This window comes from Rhinolophus sinicus, linkage group LG10 (assembly GCF_036562045.2).
Source record: "Rhinolophus sinicus isolate RSC01 linkage group LG10, ASM3656204v1, whole genome shotgun sequence".
NCBI lineage: Eukaryota > Metazoa > Chordata > Mammalia > Chiroptera > Rhinolophidae > Rhinolophus > Rhinolophus sinicus.
This window is the reverse complement of record NC_133759.1, coordinates 79,694,335-79,712,563: the sequence shown is the minus strand read 5'-3', so window position 1 is coordinate 79,712,563 and position 18,229 is coordinate 79,694,335. Positions and strand designations below refer to the sequence as shown.

General features: G+C 48.3%; 1 protein-coding gene across 21 annotated transcripts in view; it reads left to right on the top strand.

The window, feature by feature from the left end:
• The window catches only part of KLHL3 (kelch like family member 3), a 260,598-nt gene extending 248,392 nt beyond the window's left edge, over positions 1-12,206 (top strand). For 19 of the 21 annotated variants that reach the window (XM_074313559.1, XM_074313563.1, XM_074313558.1 and 16 more), the window contains 3 exons: positions 1,082-1,222; positions 3,312-3,455; positions 7,301-12,206. In XM_074313559.1, coding sequence (XP_074169660.1) covers positions 1,082-1,222; positions 3,312-3,455; positions 7,301-7,329 — 314 coding nt within the window. In that variant the 3' untranslated portion in view covers positions 7,330-12,206. The other 2 variants (XM_074313556.1, XM_074313567.1) reach the window with 2 other exon arrangements.
• The last annotated feature ends 6,023 nt before the right edge of the window (positions 12,207-18,229 follow it).

Sequence of the window (18,229 nt, the reverse complement as noted above, 5' to 3'; positions counted from 1 at the left end):
CATGTGAAGTTTATACTCTAGAAATTGAGTGTTTGGGTCTGAAACCTGGCTGTGCAGCCCAATTACAGGAGATGCTTTTCCTGATTCCCAGCCAGTGTCTCTGGGAGTGAGGCCCGGAACTGCCTTTTCAAAACGCTCCTCAGCTGATGGACATGCAGCCTGTCCACGGAGGAGTCCGTGGTCCACTGAACTACAGATCTAGTCCCGCCCCCTCACTTACAGGGGGAAAACTGAGGTCCAGAAAGGGGGAAGTTAGAGACGCAGGTCCTGAGCCAGGTGTCCAGGCCACCAGGTCAGTTGCTCTCCCGGTGCCACTCTCCTCCTTTCTGGCTTTTATTCCTTTGATTTGTATTAAAGGATTTTTACAGGTTACGTAAAACTTGTAAATGATGTACTTCTAGCACTGAGCTGAGGCTCATCAACACTGAGTGACTTAATGCCCCTCAGCCATCTAGGAGGAGAACAGGTGGGTGCGTGGAAGGAACAGCTTCTGCTTAAAGAGAGGAATGATCTCAGCACATCTGCTGTGTGGCTCATTTATATTTTTAACTCTTTCTACTCAACTAATATAAGGCTGAGTAATGAAAGGAATAGAACAGCGAAGGAGAACTAGGCAATACAGCAAGATAAAAAGGAGAGCAATGTAATTTTACCACTCACAAATAACTACTTTTAATGTTGTGGTTGAGTTCTTTCAATCATTTTTTTTCTTTGTATATGACTGACCCCCCATTTATGTGTGTGTGTGTGTGTGTGTGTGTATTATATATATGTATACACATTATGTATACACACACATATATGTATACATATGTATGTAATATATTTGTATCTTCTACGTATCTTTAAGTAGAAATGGGGTCATATTTGCTTTTCATTTTGAGGTTTTCAGGTTGACAATCTTATGAGGTGGCGGGTGTCATTGTATTTGTTTTACAGATGAGGACACTGAGGTCCAGGGTGAAAACAGCGCTCGCCATGTCACCCTGCTGGTGATGGCGTCCAGGCCTGGAGACCAGGCCTCCTGGTTTCTGGTCAATATAGCCAGCCTGAGGCTGGGACACTGTGCTCTGCTTTTCAGGGGTTGGGGTCCTCAGTGGACAGCTGTACGCCACCGGTGGGCACGATGGGCCCTTGGTGAGGAAGAGTGTTGAGGTTTACGATCCAGGAACAAACACCTGGAAGCAGGTGGCAGACATGAACATGTGCCGCCGCAATGCAGGTAATGTGACAGCTCTCTCCATCTCCCTTGGGGGTGGGGTCGTGGGTCTTTTCCCTGCAAATGCAAACTCTGAAAGGGAAGAAACTCCCAGGGCCCAGGGCTGAGTCTGCACCCTGAACAGGGAGGGTCCATTTTCTGGGCAGGCTCTGGGCTAGGGGTGGGGAGCACTTGGGACCCTGAAATCTAGCCACAGGGTCCCCCACTTGCAGGGGCTTCCTTCCCTCCTAGTCAAGGGTGATGAGTTTCACTGCACATAGATGGACACAGACCCAGCAAAGCCGACTGATGGCCGTCAGTGCCCCTGCCCACCACTGACTTTGTTGGACGCAGGGCTGGATGGACATGGCTACACAGTGACATTTGGTTTTGTCTTTTCTTTGCCAGTTCCTGTCTATGAGAACCTCTCACTTCCCACCTGAAACCCATCTCCTTCCTTGCAGGGGTGCCTGTGAAAGGATTTATGACTCATTCTTCTGACTCCTCACTGATTCATTCTCCAGTAGAACCACTTTCCTTATTCCCTTTTTTGTACTTCCTGTCTCTCCTTCCCTTCCCTTCCCCTTTTTCTTCTTGTAGGAATGATTTACCTTAGAGTGTTTAGGTTTTTATTCCTGGAGCCTGATACCCCTGTTTTGTTGTAGAACTCTGCCCTGTGGGCCATGTCCTATTTGGTATATCTTGTTTTATGCCTCCTTCCTCTGGGAATACATTGGCTTAGCCCAGCTTCCCAGGCTGGAAAGACAAACCAGGTGACTTGCAGGTTGATTTATATCCTTTATATCCTTCAAATTACCTGTTTGCTAAACCCATTTGTAGCTGACTTGTTGAACTATAAACAGAGGAGAGTTTATTAATTTGCTCATTGTCTAAGCCTGCTGTGATGTAACTTGTGATTTAAACCACATGAGTGAGGAATTACAGAACCCTCAAGACAGCTAGTCTATCTGGAGTCTGAGAATTAAGTTTAGATATAAATGTATATGTATACATACATTCACATATAGATATTTCTATTTTTTGTAACGAAAAAACTCACTCTGTAATACTGTTTTATAACCTGCCTTTTTAATCCACTTTACAATCTTTTATGAATGTCTTATTATAACACTAAATATGTTTACATGATATTATTTTAAATGCCTGTATCATAATAAATAACTAATCTGTTAGACATTTTAGGTTATTTCCATTTTTTTGATAAATAATGCTTTGGTTATTATAAATGGTCCTTATAGTTAATCGATGCATGCGTCTAAAATTATTTTTTCTAGAATAAAAGGCCAGAAGTGGAATTTTTGAGTCAGAGGGAGCATATATGCTTTTAACACTATCTGGGAAAGTTGGTGCATTTTACACTCTCACCAGTATTTGGCAGTATCTTTACTAACACTGATAATTACTGCTTTCTGAGCATTCTCAATCTCTTAATCTAATTTTGAAAAAAGTACACAGTATATGACACTATGGCCCTTTAACGTTTTGATGAGCAGTAATTACATTTTCCTGTTCTTGAGTCCCTGCTGATGACAACTCGCCCCCAGACTAGCTCGCTCTGCGATCAGGGTGGACCCATCCCTGGGAACTGTGTGTGGATTTAGACCCAGGCTGTGTGAAGGGATCAGAGACACTGCCGTGGGTGCCACACAGTGTGGCTACAGTAGGCTTTATCAGGGAAACACTTACTAGCAGGATAGTAGTAGCATACATGAAATGTCTCACTCCATAGCTCAGGCTGGGCATGGGAGGTCAGAGCACACCGGTGGGTAATGCCCCCAGTAGAGAGGGGCACGTACCCATAATGCTCTACATATTTTTAGGGCCAGGGCAGGGGACATACATAGGACCACGTAGTAGTGAAAGCTCCCTGGTAAGAGAAGTGACTTTGTTAGAAAGGGGCTCCTTGGAGCCCAGCGCCTGTTGTCAGTATGTACTTTCGCTGAGCAAACTCAGACCTGTGCAGCAAGTTCTCTTTTGTGCGACCGCGAAGGGGAGGAAAAGAGCCTCCAGGGAACCCGGGTTTGTCTCTGTCTGCTCTGATCCCTGGGTGCTCCTGCTGTACTGTCGCCTGTGGCTTCTGTTTGATTCCCAGGGGTCTGTGCAGTGAATGGGCTCCTGTATGTGGTTGGAGGGGATGACGGATCCTGCAACTTGGCTTCGGTGGAGTATTACAATCCTGTCACTGACAAGTGGACGCTGTTGCCAACCAACATGAGCACGGGGAGGAGCTATGCAGGTCAGTGTGCTGTCCCCACCCCCACCCCTACATCACTGGGGGTGCCGGCTGGGTGGGGTGGGCAGCTTGCTTAGCTTGGGACTGAGTGCCTCCTCCAGGGGTGGCAGATCATCATCACACGTCACCATTCCTTCCCTCTCTGCCCAGGACGGATCTACATAATTAGCACTGTTTCCTCTGCGAACCTGAATGTAGCCTCAAAATTCTAAACAGTGTTCCAGGGACCCACTTCCAATTTACCTAAGTGGTCATAAGAGGCTTTAGAATTTCATTGCCGTTCCTGGTTGGTTTTGTGTCAGGCTCCTAGGTGAAATAAGATACAGTTCTTGCTTTCCAGACCTCGCATGTCTAAATTGGAAAGATAAGACCTGCCTACACAAAATAGGAAATACAAGATGATGTACATGTAAGTTCTAAGTGGAATGCTCTATAGAGGCTTTAGGACATGGCAGGTGAGAACTGGCAGTCAGGGAACACTTCCTGGAGGAGGTGGGGCTTGATTAAACTTTGAGGGTGGATTGCAGTCACACAGAAAGCTGTCCTTTGCTGGTGCCTCCCGCCCTCCTCCTCCCATGCCACAGGGCAGTGTGTAGGTATTTGCTTGCATCTTTTCAACAATGCTTTGGTTGAATGGGACCATCCATTTATGTTCCAGATGATGAAACTAAGATTTGGAGGGGTTTGAGTAAACTGCCCAAAGCCACGTAGCTAAAAAACAAACAAACAAAAAAATGGCAAAGTCAGAATTCTAACCCAGGTCTGACTCCTAAGTCCATGCTCTTTGTACCACTCTAGCTCAGGGCTAGGGGAAAAAGCATTCCAAGCAAGAGGCTGGTGTACAGGCTTATTCCTGGGGAGTGCGTGATGCGTTTGGTGAGGTGTGGGGTCAGGATCAGAGCTGGTGCTGCTGTGGTTGGGGGTCTACAGGGAGACAAGCAAGCGTATCCATCACGTAGCCCAGCTCCTTGTATCTGGTTTTCCAGAAACTGGAATAATCCAAATTTATATTTATTTATTGAGCACATACAATGTGCCAGGCATAATCCTACATATTTTACAACCATTATTTCATCTGATCTATACGACAAAGACCTGATGGTATTCTTATTCCCATTTTGTGTTGGAAAGGTCAGTCATTCCTTCCTGTTTAGATTTCATTGCAAAGGAAGATTGTGCCTCAAAGGCTCAAGGGGGTTTATGTCACCTTCCACATTTTGTCGCCCAAGGCTTCAATTGCCATGAATTTATTTCACTTTTATTCCCTCGTGTATGATTTTTCTCGACTACACATAAGAGATTTTAGAGGCATTTTGGTCCTAGAGTGAGTCTCTTCTCATGGTTAATTATTAAAGCCAGCACTGTCATTTTTGAAGTTGTGATGGGAAGAGCAGGGCATTTTCTAGTAGGAGGTAATGAGACCAGTGAGGGACCGCTCCATGCATGCCTTAACGAGAGGGGAAGACTTGGTGTGAGTGATTAGAATTCCGTATATGTGCCGGATAGTTCATGTCCATTTCTTTATTGTCTGCCCACTCCACAAGTATGGTGATTCCCCGAAAATAAGTCCTAGCCAGACCATCAGCTCTAATGCGTCTTTTGGAGCAAACATTAATATAAGATCCGGGTTATATTACTATATTATGCTATATTACATTATATTATATTATACCCAGTCTTATATTATAGTAAAATAAGACCGGGTCTTATATTAATTTTTGCTCCAAAAGATGCAGTAGAGCTGATGGTCCGGCTAGGTCTTACTTTCGGAGAAACACGGTAGGTGGGAAGGAGACAAGCGAATTATGTCCAAACCCATTGACTGAGTGAATCTGTTATCTTAGAATCTAAAGAAATGGCCTGAAACACAAAGATTTATGGACAAAGTTATTTATTGGAGCCCTGTTTATAACAGCAAAAAAACAGACCTACTTAAAGTCTGACGTGAGGGAAATGCTTAAATAACTGGAATGTTGATACAGTGAAAGTGTTTTTAATGTCATGAGAAAATGTTTGTGACAGACTGTTAGGGTGAAAAAGGGGGGGGGGCAAAATATATGCAGCATGTGAGCTCAGTCCTGTAGTCCTGGGGTTTGAACAGCTGCCGTTTAGGGAAGTGAATTTGAATTCCCGCTCTGCCACTAGCCCTGGGACTCTGGGCAATGTAATCAATCTGACTGAATCTTTGTTTTCTCATTTGTAAAGTGAGAATAAAACTGTACCAAACCTCTTAATGCTGTTGTGTGGTTGAAATGCGATTATAGTTGAAAAGTGCTTAGCACGACGCCTGCCTGGCTCGTAGAAACCACTCAGAAAATGATTGTGATTGTTACTAGAAGCTAGGAAATATTCCAAAGAGATAATGCTGATTCTCTTTGTGTGAGGGTACTAAAAATTTTTTATTCTGTGTTCCTCTTCATTTTCCAAAATGAGAGTATTTTACTTCTATAATAAAAAGAGAAAGTTTATATTAAAAAACTTTTTATTGTTTTCTTGTTTTTGTTTTTCAAACTACCTTGTGAAAGGGAAGCCCGAGGTGCAGGCATGATGTTCTCAAGGTCAGGCTTTTATGTCTGTATGTTTATCCAGGAATTAACATGAAATGGATTTCTTAGCAGAATCTCACCATTGGGGTGTCCTGGGGTTTCTTTTAGCAAGGTTCTCTTAATTTTATCTTCAACCAGAAGATTTTACTGTGGGACTATATTAAATTAAGGCTCCCCTTACCATTTTATCTGTAGACTCTACCTGTAAGTAAGGATTTTGTTCAGCTGTGGGTACCAGAAAAACTCACAGGTACTTGCTCAAATACGAAAGGAGTGTATTTGTCTCAGGCAGAAAGAAGTTCAGGGCTGGCCTGGTGGCTCAGACTGTCATGGAAGAACCAGGTTTCTCCCCTCCTTTCGTTCTGACAGCTTTGTCAATAGCTTCTGCTGCCCCTTGGGCCTTGCGTGAGCACTCTGGGCAGATTGAGGGACAAAGTGTGCACTGCCAGGCTTGCATTTACCACCATGTTGGCCAGGACTGGGTCACATGGCACTTGCAGCAGTAAGGAAGTCTGGGAAGCTGAGATCATTACTTGCTGGTCTCCATAGTAGAGGCCAGCGAGGAGAAGGGACGCTGCCTGAACCCACCCACAATGTCTGCCACGTTGCCCCAGTCCAATGTAGTGGGATTTCAGGATCGTACCTGGATTTACACAGTTAGCTCTTCAGTGTGGTTCAACTTGGCCACAACCCTGACACATCCAGACATGTCTGGAGCATTTATCCAAGTATAGAACTTAGCACTGGAGTGGTCTTTCAGTTGGATGACATTGAATAATATGGGAACTGAGCCTAAATAGGTAATGAGGCTACAGTGTGGCTTGACTGGTCGTGGAGGTAGGATTGGAATTCAGTTTTTCAGTTAGTCTACTGTTCTTTCCAGTTCATTCCAGTGTCTTCTGAGAGCAGACATGAATCACTCATCACTTCTCGTAAAGTGATACAAACGTAGAGCTGTGGCGCTGCCACTGGGTGTCCAGTGAGGGTGCAGCGTGTCGTTCCGCTGAGTGCTAGGGTTGGGAAGAGGCGACATTGCAACAGGAGATGATGCAGGGTGAGACCACTCACCTGTGGTGTTGAGACTGTGCTCGTGGCTTCAAATGTCTTGGGGGGACTTGGCTGCCAGAGTGGGCAGCAGCCAGCTGCTGGCAGCCTGAGTCCACAGGCCCTTCAATGTTTGGATACAGATTGTGCCCTATTTCGTTGGCTGCAGCTTAGGATGTCTTGGATTCATGGACTCCTTGGGATGCTGGATAACTTTGGAGAAGATAAGGTGATAACTTTCTCCCCCTTTCGTCTTAGGTGTTGCTGTGATTCACAAGCCCTTGTGACCCCAACTCCCACTGCCAGGAGGCGGGGGACGGGAGGGGTGCTGCCTGGGACTCAGAACAGCGGGACCATGATGGCTGGATCCCACTCACTGGCAGAGTCTGCAGCGGAGCAAGAACAGCCTTCCTTGGACTTGGCAGAGTAGTGTCCGGAGCGAAGACTGGGTCCCACCTCCTGCTCCCCTGAGGGGTTTGAGCTCTGGGCAGTGGGTTCCTGATAGCTTCGGGTGGCACCTCTGGGCTTCTCTTGTGTTTCTACAGGGACTCGTGTGTGTGTGTGTGTGTGTGTGTGTGTGTGTGTGTAACATGGGGTCTCCCTAAGTTGGGTGGGCTGTGACAGTCTACTGGATTTCTGTACTACTGATCCTTCAGCTATGCTAAAAATCAAACCACAGAAACCTTTCTTCTGGATTTGCCCCATGGGCATCCTGAGACTACTAAAGCTGCTGTCTGTTGGAGGTCCAGTTGGACAGGGATGTCCAGAAGTGACCGGCGAGAGGGACAGTGCTCTGGCTACGCCCACGCAGGCTTTGACTGTGGGCACTGTGTGCAGAAGAGCTGGACGTCCTCTGAGCTGCACTGCGTCCTCCGTGTGCTATGATTAGGAACAGATGGGTTCCGCGGCCCTTTAGCGTGCTGCTCGTCCGTGGGCTCTCCTCCAGGAAGCACACGAGAACTGCCCGTTCTGCTGACCACTGGTCTTTGATGTCATGGATTCCAGGTTTTGGAGATTTATGTGTCTTCAGCTGAAAAACTAGATTTTCAGAGAAGCCCTGAATAACACACTGGGGGATAAAATACATGGAAAACAAAAAGAAGAACAAAAAAACCAGAGTGGAGGTCAGCTGGTTAGCTCAGTTGGTTAGAGCACGAGCTCTGAATACCAGGGTTGCTGGTCGATTCCCACATGGGCCAGTGAGCTGCGCCCTCCACAACTAGATTGAACACAACTAGATTGAAGACAACGAGCTGCCGCTGAGCTTCCAGAGGGGCGGCCTGATGGCTCAGCTGGTTAGACTGTGGGCTCTTAACAACAAGGTTGCTGGGTCAGTTCCCGCATGGGATGGTGGGCTGCGCCCCCTACAACTAAGATTGAAAATGACAACTGGACTTGGAACTGAGCTGCGCCCTCCACAACTAGATTGAAGCACAACGACTTGGAGCTGATGGGCCCTGGAGAAACACACTGTTCCCCAGTATTCCCCAATAAGATTAAAAACAAAAAACAAAAGAAAATAAACCCCAGAGTGGAAAGGCTTTGGTCCCTGCCGATAATGGTCTCGGAGAGGATCCTACTTCTGGATTTCCCAGGATATGAAAGTCCCCGTTATACTTATTATCCAGGCTTAATGATTCACAACATCCCACTTACCCTTGAAAGTGTCCTGATTTGGAGGAAAAGTAAAAGGTCACCCTACCTCCAAAACCAAAGATAGGTTTGTCCCTGCGTTGTTTGGGGTCATGAGTTATTCAGATGAACATGGATGCCTTCAAAGGAATGTTCTGGCTGGGGCTGGCCCTCAGCCCTCTGTGATACCCTTGTCTTTCTTTCCTTGTGCCCCCCCTTATTCCAGGGCCTGTACCCTCTCTCCAACCCCCCTCTTCCTTCTCGCTTCTCCTGGGGATAGGCCCTGGATGTGTGATCTCTCTCAGGAGTACTTGGATTTTAAGAGAGGAGCTAATGAGAACTATGCTAATTTTCAGGTAAAAATTAATAGTGACAGAACTTTAAGCATCTGGAAGGAGGGGGGTATTTGATGGCTCACAGAGTAACTTGCATTGAAAAAAGAGGAGCTTAAAGCCAAGCTGTGCTGTTCCTAAACTAGCAAGTTGCTAATGTTAGAATTTCTGGCATAAGAAAGGGAGGTCTTGTGTCTAGAGAACAGTCTTACAGCTTGGGGCTGGGGTTTAACCCTCCATGACGTGAAGGTCCACCTACAGGGAGACGGAGGCTCTATGAACCCTGATACTGGACTTGTTCTCCCAAGCATTTATTGCAGGAGCCTGGCCTTCCTCCCACCACACTTCCGCAGTGAGAAACCCAGGACCCTCCACAGCTAGTTGGCCCCTTTGTGTATTTACTGTATATTTATTGTGCACTAAACACTGAACTCTCTTGAGGAGGAAACTTCATGTTGAGCAGATGTTATTTCAGTGAGACATTTGGAGAGAACCAAGGCACCCAGAATTTTTAGTAGCCTTGGGAAGAGGCGAAAATAGCCAGGTTTGGTGTACCTGGAAGAGATGTCTCTAAAGGAATTAAGACGTGCTTTCAGTTGGGTGCTGTGCTCTCACCCAGCCCTGGAGATGACTGTGGTTTCAGAGCTCTGCCTGGCTCTAGATTGGAGGCTGATGGAATGGGCTTTTGGTTCCAAATGTTCTTCCTCCTCCTCTGAGGAAGATTTGGGACTGTGTGTGTGTGGGGGTGGGTGGGGAGTGGGGGGGACTGAGTTGGGGGTCTGATGTGTGCTATTCACACAGCTGCTGATTTCAGATGAAAGGTGAATTCCCATCCCGTCCCCTAACACATAGGAGTTAGACTTTCACGCTTATGTGGGGGAAGGTTATTGTTTGTGTGTCATCTTCACAGAAGGCTCCCTTCCCTGAAAGCTAGCCAGCCGTGTTTTCTGCTTTTGGATTTTTGCTATTGATTCCATCTCACGTCTCCCTTCCCATGAAGCACCGCCCCTGCTGGTTGTGCTGCTGAGGCCATGTTCATTTCATCCTCCTGTGTCCTTTCTCATGGGGACGACAACACTGGTATGTCATCACCGAAAAGCCACACTGCTCTAGCTGCCCACAGATGCCATCCAAAACCTGCTGTTTCTTTATCACCAGGTACTATTCTCTCTCCACAGTGGGCACAACAGACTTATTTTCAAGTCTATGCTGGTTACGTGGTAGATGAACCCCCTCACCCCCCCCATCCAGGCCGCAAGTAGTTGTGAATGCGGCTTTGCCAGTGGTGTCTCTGAAATCTGATCACAGTGGTGAAATGGAATTGCAGCCCAAGGTTAGAAGCAGTGTAGATGCTGCTTGGATGCTGATTTGAACAAGAGTCAGACTCTGAATTCCAAAGTTATTTCTCATATATAACCAATGGCATCGCTCCATCTAAAAAAGTTGCAGTATTATGCAAATGAAAGTGACCTCCTTTCCTGCTATGCAAGAAGAATACCTAATTCTATTTCATGACAAACCAGTGGCAACATCCCCTAAGATGCTTTTTGAGCTGTCTTACTTTGATACCTGTTGTGTAATGTTTGTATATTCCTGAGCCAGATCCTTTTAAAGATTGTCTTTTTATAAAATTGAAGCGATAGATTTCAGGCTAAAAATTTTAATGTTGATATTTTTATAAGATAATTTTTCAGGATATTTGAATTGCTTTTTATTGTCCATGATAATGAAATGTTATGTTGTGTATGTCATTCATTCTCAAACATAGTTCATGCCTGTACCTATCCTCCCTTTGTTATTTACCCTCTAAAAACTGATTTTTCAGTGGCTCCAGGTAGAAATGTCTGGAAAACACAATCACTGGTGTCTCTTTAATCACTTAGGGAGAAATATTAAGCCAGACTCAGCACTTACCCAACTCGATTGTGTGTCTGCTATTTTGGAGTCTGTTTCCTGCAGGGGTGAGGCTGGTTGGCCCATCTCTTGGTGGCTTTCTCTGCCTGGCACTGGGCCTGGCCTGTTGTGGCGTGAAAAAGCTGCAGGAAAAGGCCTGCTCTCCAGCACATGCTCCCAGCAGTGTCCTATGTCCAGCAGACCAGTCCTCGTTCTCTTCTGTCTCCTTATTCTCCTAAGGCTTCCGACCGCTTAAGGCCTTTGCTGTCACGTGATGTTCCTTTTGGAAGCATGTTGTCTGTGAACTTGAAAAGACGGGTCACTGCTCGTGATCCCTGTTAAGAATGCATCAAGCATGTGCTTCACAGATAACCACACCACACTTACAAAATTACTTGTTTTTTGAGCTGTGTCCACACTCCAGGTTCTATTTTGTATATTAATCTATCATTAGCCTCGTTAAAAAAACTCGATTTTTATTATTATTGGGATAGGTGCCATTTGAATGGCCTCCAAGCTCCCCATTTGCACCTTGAATCAAGTTGGGAGGTTGAACAAACTCATATTCCGGTGAGCTGGACTTGTCAAGGCTCTGTTTGCCTGGAGGAGCAAGGAGGTTGGAATGTATTTTTTTTTTCAGTGTTTGCACTACTTAGAGTCCTAAGCCTCTCACGCTCAGCTGTGCCGTGTACCTACTGACCAAGCAGGAGAGCTGGCGGCGCTGCCGGCGTTTGGGAATGGAAGAGGCCTCTTCTGTAGTGGACGTAATCACAACCTCATAGTCCCGTGCAGCCTGTGTCACGGGACTCAGTGGCACATGGGTCAGCCACGGCAGGAACATATGGGACTGGGGCATTCGGGGGAACAAACTGCTCTGTGCTTCGTTCTTGCCTTTGGTTATGACGTTTCAGATTATTTCCCCCATTTTCAGTGGCAATAAATGGCCCTTGTTGGACTTCTTTAATTTGTAGATGATGATGTGTAAAATACTTTCTTTGAAAGCAAACCCGTGACACTGACTGTGTGTGTCTCTGTGGGTGCTCTGTCTGTGTGGCTGTCCACAGGCAGGCAGGCTCAATCCCTGACACCCTACAGCACACTGCGTGGGGAGGGCCATCGATCTGGTGTTCTCCGCTTGGACACCAGGGGCTGTGTTTCTGCTAAACGAACACTTGCCACATGCTCGATCAGTTACAGTGCTAGCTGACGAAGCAGTTCCTCCAGTGTATTACTTTGCCAGGAATCGTGTCCTAGTTCCCCATACTTTGTTACTTACATTTTAATAAAACCTGAACTGTGAGAACCTTTTTCAGTCTCTCATTTCTATAGTCCAGCCTCTCCGTTATGTCTCAAACGTGAAAAGGACAGACACATTCCTGCGTATCTTCCGATTAAAAAAATGTTCTCTCTTAAGATTTGCTGGCAGGGTCTGGGTTCCTTTGGTCTCTGTCCTCTGGCCCCAGCACAGCCCGACCCACAGAGACCTTCTTCAGGCCAGTTCCTCCAGTCGGCATTTGGAGGGGGGGCAACTGCCTGTTAACACTGGGAGGTGGGCGTGCTGGTCTCGGGCGTGGGGAGGAGGAGACAGATGCAGCTGTAAATAAATACTGATTTTAAAAAGTTTGTTACAAGACTTAGAGGTTTTATAGGTATTTTGTTATGGTTTTATTATGAAATATACAAATACTACATTTTATTAAATGTATACAACTATTGACTTGGTTTATGAGGTTTCCACATATATGAAATAATAATAATAGCTAACATTTATTGAGTATTTACTATGTGCCAGGCACTTTTCGAAGTGCTTTACTTACTATCAATGCATTTAATCTTCACCACAGCCTTCTGAGTTATTATTATCTTCATTTTACAGATGAAGATACGAAAGGCGGAGAGGTTAAACCACTTGCCTAAGGTAGCAATGGAAGCAAAAGGATGGAGCCACTCCAGAATCTGTGTCCTTAACCCTGTGTCACTTCAGCCTTGAGGTGATAAGGGGAGAAAGGCGTGCTGAGAAGCACCAAGGAGAGGAAGGCACCAAGGGTCCCTGGGAAGTGCAAACATGGCTCAAGAAAAACACTGAAGCCCAAGTTTTCAGGCCAGTTGGACTAACAGTGTCCCCATCCTCTATTGATGGTAAATAATCGTATTTGTTACTGTGACGATAGCAGCAGTAGACACTGCTTCCTGTGTACTTACTTTTTGCCAGACCCCCTGCTAAATGCCCTGTATAACTCGGCTTGTTATCTACAACCTCCGAGGGAGGTGGCACTGCCCCTTTGCAGGCTGGCTGTTTCCTATTGGCTGCACTGCTCCCTTTCTGGACTCCTCCTTTCGAATACCTGAGGGCACCGGGAGTCTGACCTGGGTAGTAAGATGCCCGGCTAAGCTGGGCTTCACCGTGTCGGGGGTGAGCCTCCTATGACATGAGCCTGGAGGTTTGGCTGGGCTGCGATTCTCAAACCAACTCAGTGGCCTGGGCTCCCACTCTGGCTAACAAACTGGACGGTTGCAGTCCCCTTCAGGACGTTGGTGGCTGTGTCCTGTTCCAGGTGACAGGTGGACAGCAGAGAGGGGTCAGGCTCAGCTTCCAGCTTCCAGCCGGAGAGACCCAAGGAATGAGTGGGGCCTCTTGGCCAGATCCCTCCCCACATTCGAAAAAGGAAATTTTGAGCTTCGGGAGGGCGTGGCCTGCTTGACCCGCGGTGCCTGGCACTCAGTGGGCACTCAGTGGGCACTCAGAAGGCAGAAGGCATGTGAGGAGGGCTCGGCCAGCGGTGCAGTCACCGCCCCACCTACTCCCCACCCTTGGGCTGGCCTCCAGCTATAGCCTCTGGTCTTTTGTCCCCGCAGTGAGTGGAGAGAGGGACGCCATCTGCAGAACACTTAGCTTTCTCAGAGTGATGAGGGCAGGCCTCTTTGAGCTCCACAACCGCCCTGTGGGCAGCAGGCAGGCAGGCAGACAGGGAGGAATTCGTGTCTCCCAGGGCAGGAGGAGGCCCAGAGAGGGGAATCCAATTATCTGAGGGTGAACCGTAGTGAGCAGAGGAGCAGACCCAGATGGAAACCTCTTGCTTTTTTGACCCACACAGTCTGAGAACCAGCCTGAGGAGAGGGCTCAGGCTGCATGTTTCAGTGATGCTAGTAGCTGGCATTTACTGTGCATTTGCTGTGTGCTAGGCCCTGTGTTCAGCACTGTAATCTAGCTAATCCCCTCAACGTGTCATTGAGGCAGGCGATGCCCACTGCACAGGATTCCGGGTTCATTAGCTGGCCCAAGGTCACATAGGACCTGGAGAGGAGGTGCAGCTCCCATCCTCCTGTTGAGGCTGCTTGCTGAGTTGTCATTCTCACATCTCAGAGGGCTGTACCCGATGGGCCGGCAGTGAGGCCGAGCCCAGAGCCAGGCTGGAGACAGGCTCTGCCGCCAACCTGCTGCGGGCCCACCTGCTCTGGGCCCTGCCACCGCCTGGGAGGGGGTCCTGGGGAGGGGCTGATGAGCCAGTGAGTGCTTGTGTGAGCACACACGCCTTCCCCTCCTCTTCACCCTGTTGGCCTGGTTTCCCTTTACTCAGGAGATGTTCCAGAGGGAAATCGTATTTGGCAGTTTTTCTACCAATGTATTTTCCTACTGTGTACAAACAGGGTCTTTTGACCCTAATTAGCTAGTTTATTTTCATACAAAACGTTCTGCTTCTGCCTCGGGATTTGCACTAAGCAGTTGGCATCCCCCACTGGCTGTCCTTTTCTGTCCAGGCAGCTTTTGCCACAAAGCTCTAGGTCAGGACCCATGGGAAGGGCCACCTTGTTGAAACTTCAGACATCATCCAGTTCAGCCCGTGTTTGCAGCTGGGGGCCTAGGCCCTGGAGCTGCAGAAAGGCAGCTGGCTGTTGTTCATGGGCAGTTCCTGACAGGCCTCGTTTTGCCTGAGGTGGAACCAGCTCCCCTGTGATCCCAGTGGAGGCTCGGGGCCCAGGCCTGCCTGCCTGCCACTCTGGGGCAGAGGAAAGGCAGTGACTGCAGGCCTGAGGCCACAGCTCTTTCTGGGCTGGAACAGAGAGGAGGGGTGGGCCTGTCATGGTGGGCCTGGTCCCTTAGACCCCTGTCCTGTGGTCACTGCTCCAAGCTCTAAGCTCCAATCTCCAGGTGGCTGGAGGCCCTGACTCCTCAGGTGTCAGAGTCCTCCATTGCCTCGGGCGGAAGGAGGCTGTGTGACCTGCAGGGGGCCACTTCCCTTCTCTGAGACTCAGGTTCTCACCTGTACACTGAGGGCTCTTGTGTCCTTATGATCATTTACTCCACTTGTGAGGTCCTATTCTTGCCCTCACTGGGCTGGTGAGGGGATGAGGCTCAGAGAGCCAAGCAGCAGTGAACACACGTCTTCTGTAGAAGTAATTTTTGACGACCATGCCACAGATGTTTTTAAGCCCTTAGGCCACTGGGCCCTGCCTGTAAACATGCGTGATGCAGATGATTTGACAAATCCTCTGTGAGGACTGGACAAGTTGGCTTTAGACCCAGTTCCCGGCTGCCCCTAAGACAGACCCCACTGTTTTTCCCAGTGTTGGAGGTCTTTCATTTTTCCTTCACAGTATGTTTGACAAACAGTTATTCATTGAACAACAATACATTCCACATCTATGCTGTACACTGTGCTAGGGGCTTGCGATGCAACTGCCAGCAAAGCAGATGGTCCCTGTGGACATGGAGGTTAGAGTTTCGTAAGGGACACAGTTGGTGAACAGCAGGTACAGTGTGGTGTGTAGTGGGGCAGGCTGGGGGAGGGGAGGTGGACATGCATCCAGAGAGAGAGGGGCAAACTCACAGAGACCTGGGGAAAAGCAAGTGACAGTCACACAAAGCAAGAGAGACAGAGGCCAAGAGAAAGAGACTGAGACTCAGAGAAACAGGGAGAGGGAAACAAAATGAGAAAGAGATACACATACACACGTGTGCACACACACAGCCGGAGAAGAGCTACCTCTCATACAGAAACACGGGCAGAGACCAGGCTGAGAGCCAGTCAGTCCTTAAGGGGGCAGAAGACAGGTCAGCCTGGTGCTTCAGCTCTGAAGCTGGCGTCAGGAGACTGGTTCAGATGGGACCTCTGGTCAGGTGATCGTGAGGCTTTGAGCCAGTCTCTGCACCTCAGCGCCAGTGCCCTCAACTGTAAAATAGGGACAATAACACCAGTTTTGTGAGCTAATGGAGAAGGTGACACGAGAAGGCCCTGTAACAGAAGACGGTCACTCTAGGCCTCAGGGAGGCTGGGCTGGGCGGAGCCGCCTCTGGGATGAGTGACGGGGTCTCCCGCAGTGGCAGACAGCGCCGAGAACATCCTGACAGCATGCAGGTTCCCACAAGCTAGGAGTGTGAGTGGAGGGCCGGAGGACACAGAAAGGAGACAAGCTCTCTGTCCCAGCACCTTGTCTGGGCTGGGGATACACCTACACACCAAGGGTCAAGTGAAGGAGGCCCCTGAGAGAAGTCATGCGGAAGGGACTTGGTTTCACCCTATAGGCACAACTCATGGCACAACTGTATTCAAATCCCCTTTGTTTCTTCTTTCCCTCTGGAGGGGCTGGGGGCATGCCTCTGGAGTGTACTTACTGCCCCAGGAGTCGGGCATTTTCCAGGCTTCAATCCCACTGATTCCAGGGAACGTGGGATTTAGTAGACGTGTGTAGCTCTGTTACCCAAGTGGTCCCATTTGGTTCTCAAAAAAGTCCAGTGAGGTAGCCAAGGCAGGTTTTGTTTTGTGCAGTATGTCTCTGCCTATTGTGTACGATGGTCACTTTCTCAGTGCGGTGGGCGGTGCATGCAAAACTCTGCACGGTGCCTGCACATAGTGGGTGATTTATTAGTGGCAGTGAATATCACTCTCATCATTTCATTTATACATATGGGGTAACAGGCTAGAAACAGCTTAAGCAACTCATTTAAATCCCCAGAGTCAGTAAGAACTTGAGCTTTATCACCCAGGATTGTGTTTGGCTCCTGTGACAGCAAAATGACACTAATGGCTTAACCAAAGAGTGGGTTATTTTGTCCATATAACCACAAGTCCAGAGGTAGGCATTACAGGGCTGGCACAGCGGTTGCATGATGTCCCTGGGATCCCGAGTCCTTCTGTCTTTCTCCTCTTCCACCCTAAGTATGCTATGAGATAGACGATCCACAACTATTTTCACATCTGCAAAAGAGCATGAACAAGAGAGGGGAAGGTGGAAGAGCCAGGGCCTGTAACAGGAAATTAAAACCCTTCCAGAAATTCCTAGTAGAATACCACTTACATAGCTTACAGCATCCCTAGCTGCAAGGGAGTCTGGGGAATGGATCCTTTTTACGGGGCACACCGCTGCTCCGAACAGAGTTCTGCCTGAAAGAGAGAAGGGGAGAATGGACATGGGGTTGGCAGCTTGTGATGTTGGCCAGTCGGGGCTCCTGTTAGCCTCCAGACTCTGAGTGCTGTGTGGCTCCCTCTCTACCAGTCAGCTTGGACTTTGCCTTCTTGGATCCAAAATCCACAGCCTTTTGGTCCACTGTCCAGCATATGCCCCTGCAGTTACTTTGGCTGGACACTGACCATTTATAAGGCCCCTTGTCCTAGAGGGCGCTTGGCATCTGTTGAGGGGATACAGAGGTGTGGACCCCGGGACAGGGCTGGGCAGGGAAGGCCTCTCAGAGCCCCACTCAGCCATATTCCTGGCTGTATTGGCATCAAGGGTGGATGCCCCTCTTGCAGGATGAGCGAGAAATCCTAAGATGTGGAGACCTTTCAGAGCCTGTCGCTGAGGTTTTAGGGACAGCTCATTTATCAGCCACACACATTCTCCTGAAGCGCTGATGGAGGAGGCCTGTCAGCTGCAAGATCTATAACCTTTCTCTCAAGAATGGCCCAGGTGTGCTGCATCATCAATCTCTCTGAGCCGCCAAGTGGGAGGTGGAGGCAGGTGAGATTTGACGTTGGTGTTGTTGAGGCTGTTTCCCCAACTCCCTTGTCCTCCTGTCCTCCAGGACGTCCTCACGTTTGATGGTGGTCCATCGAGCGCGTCTGAGCTGTGCAGAACTAAAGGAGGTCACGGAAATGCTGTTCACAGTCTGGGTGCCACGGGGCTGCCTTAGGGCTGCTCTTCCCAGGTGAGGCTGCAACTCCAGCCTGGGCCATGGAGTGATGGGGGATGATTTGAGCTGGAGAGCAGGGTGCACGGGATGGGTGGCAGCATGGGGAGGGGCGAGGGGGAACCGACCAGAAGATCTAGTCTCAAAGTATGTTTTGACAACATAGCATAATGGTTAGGAGCTCAGGCTCTGAGTTGGACAGTT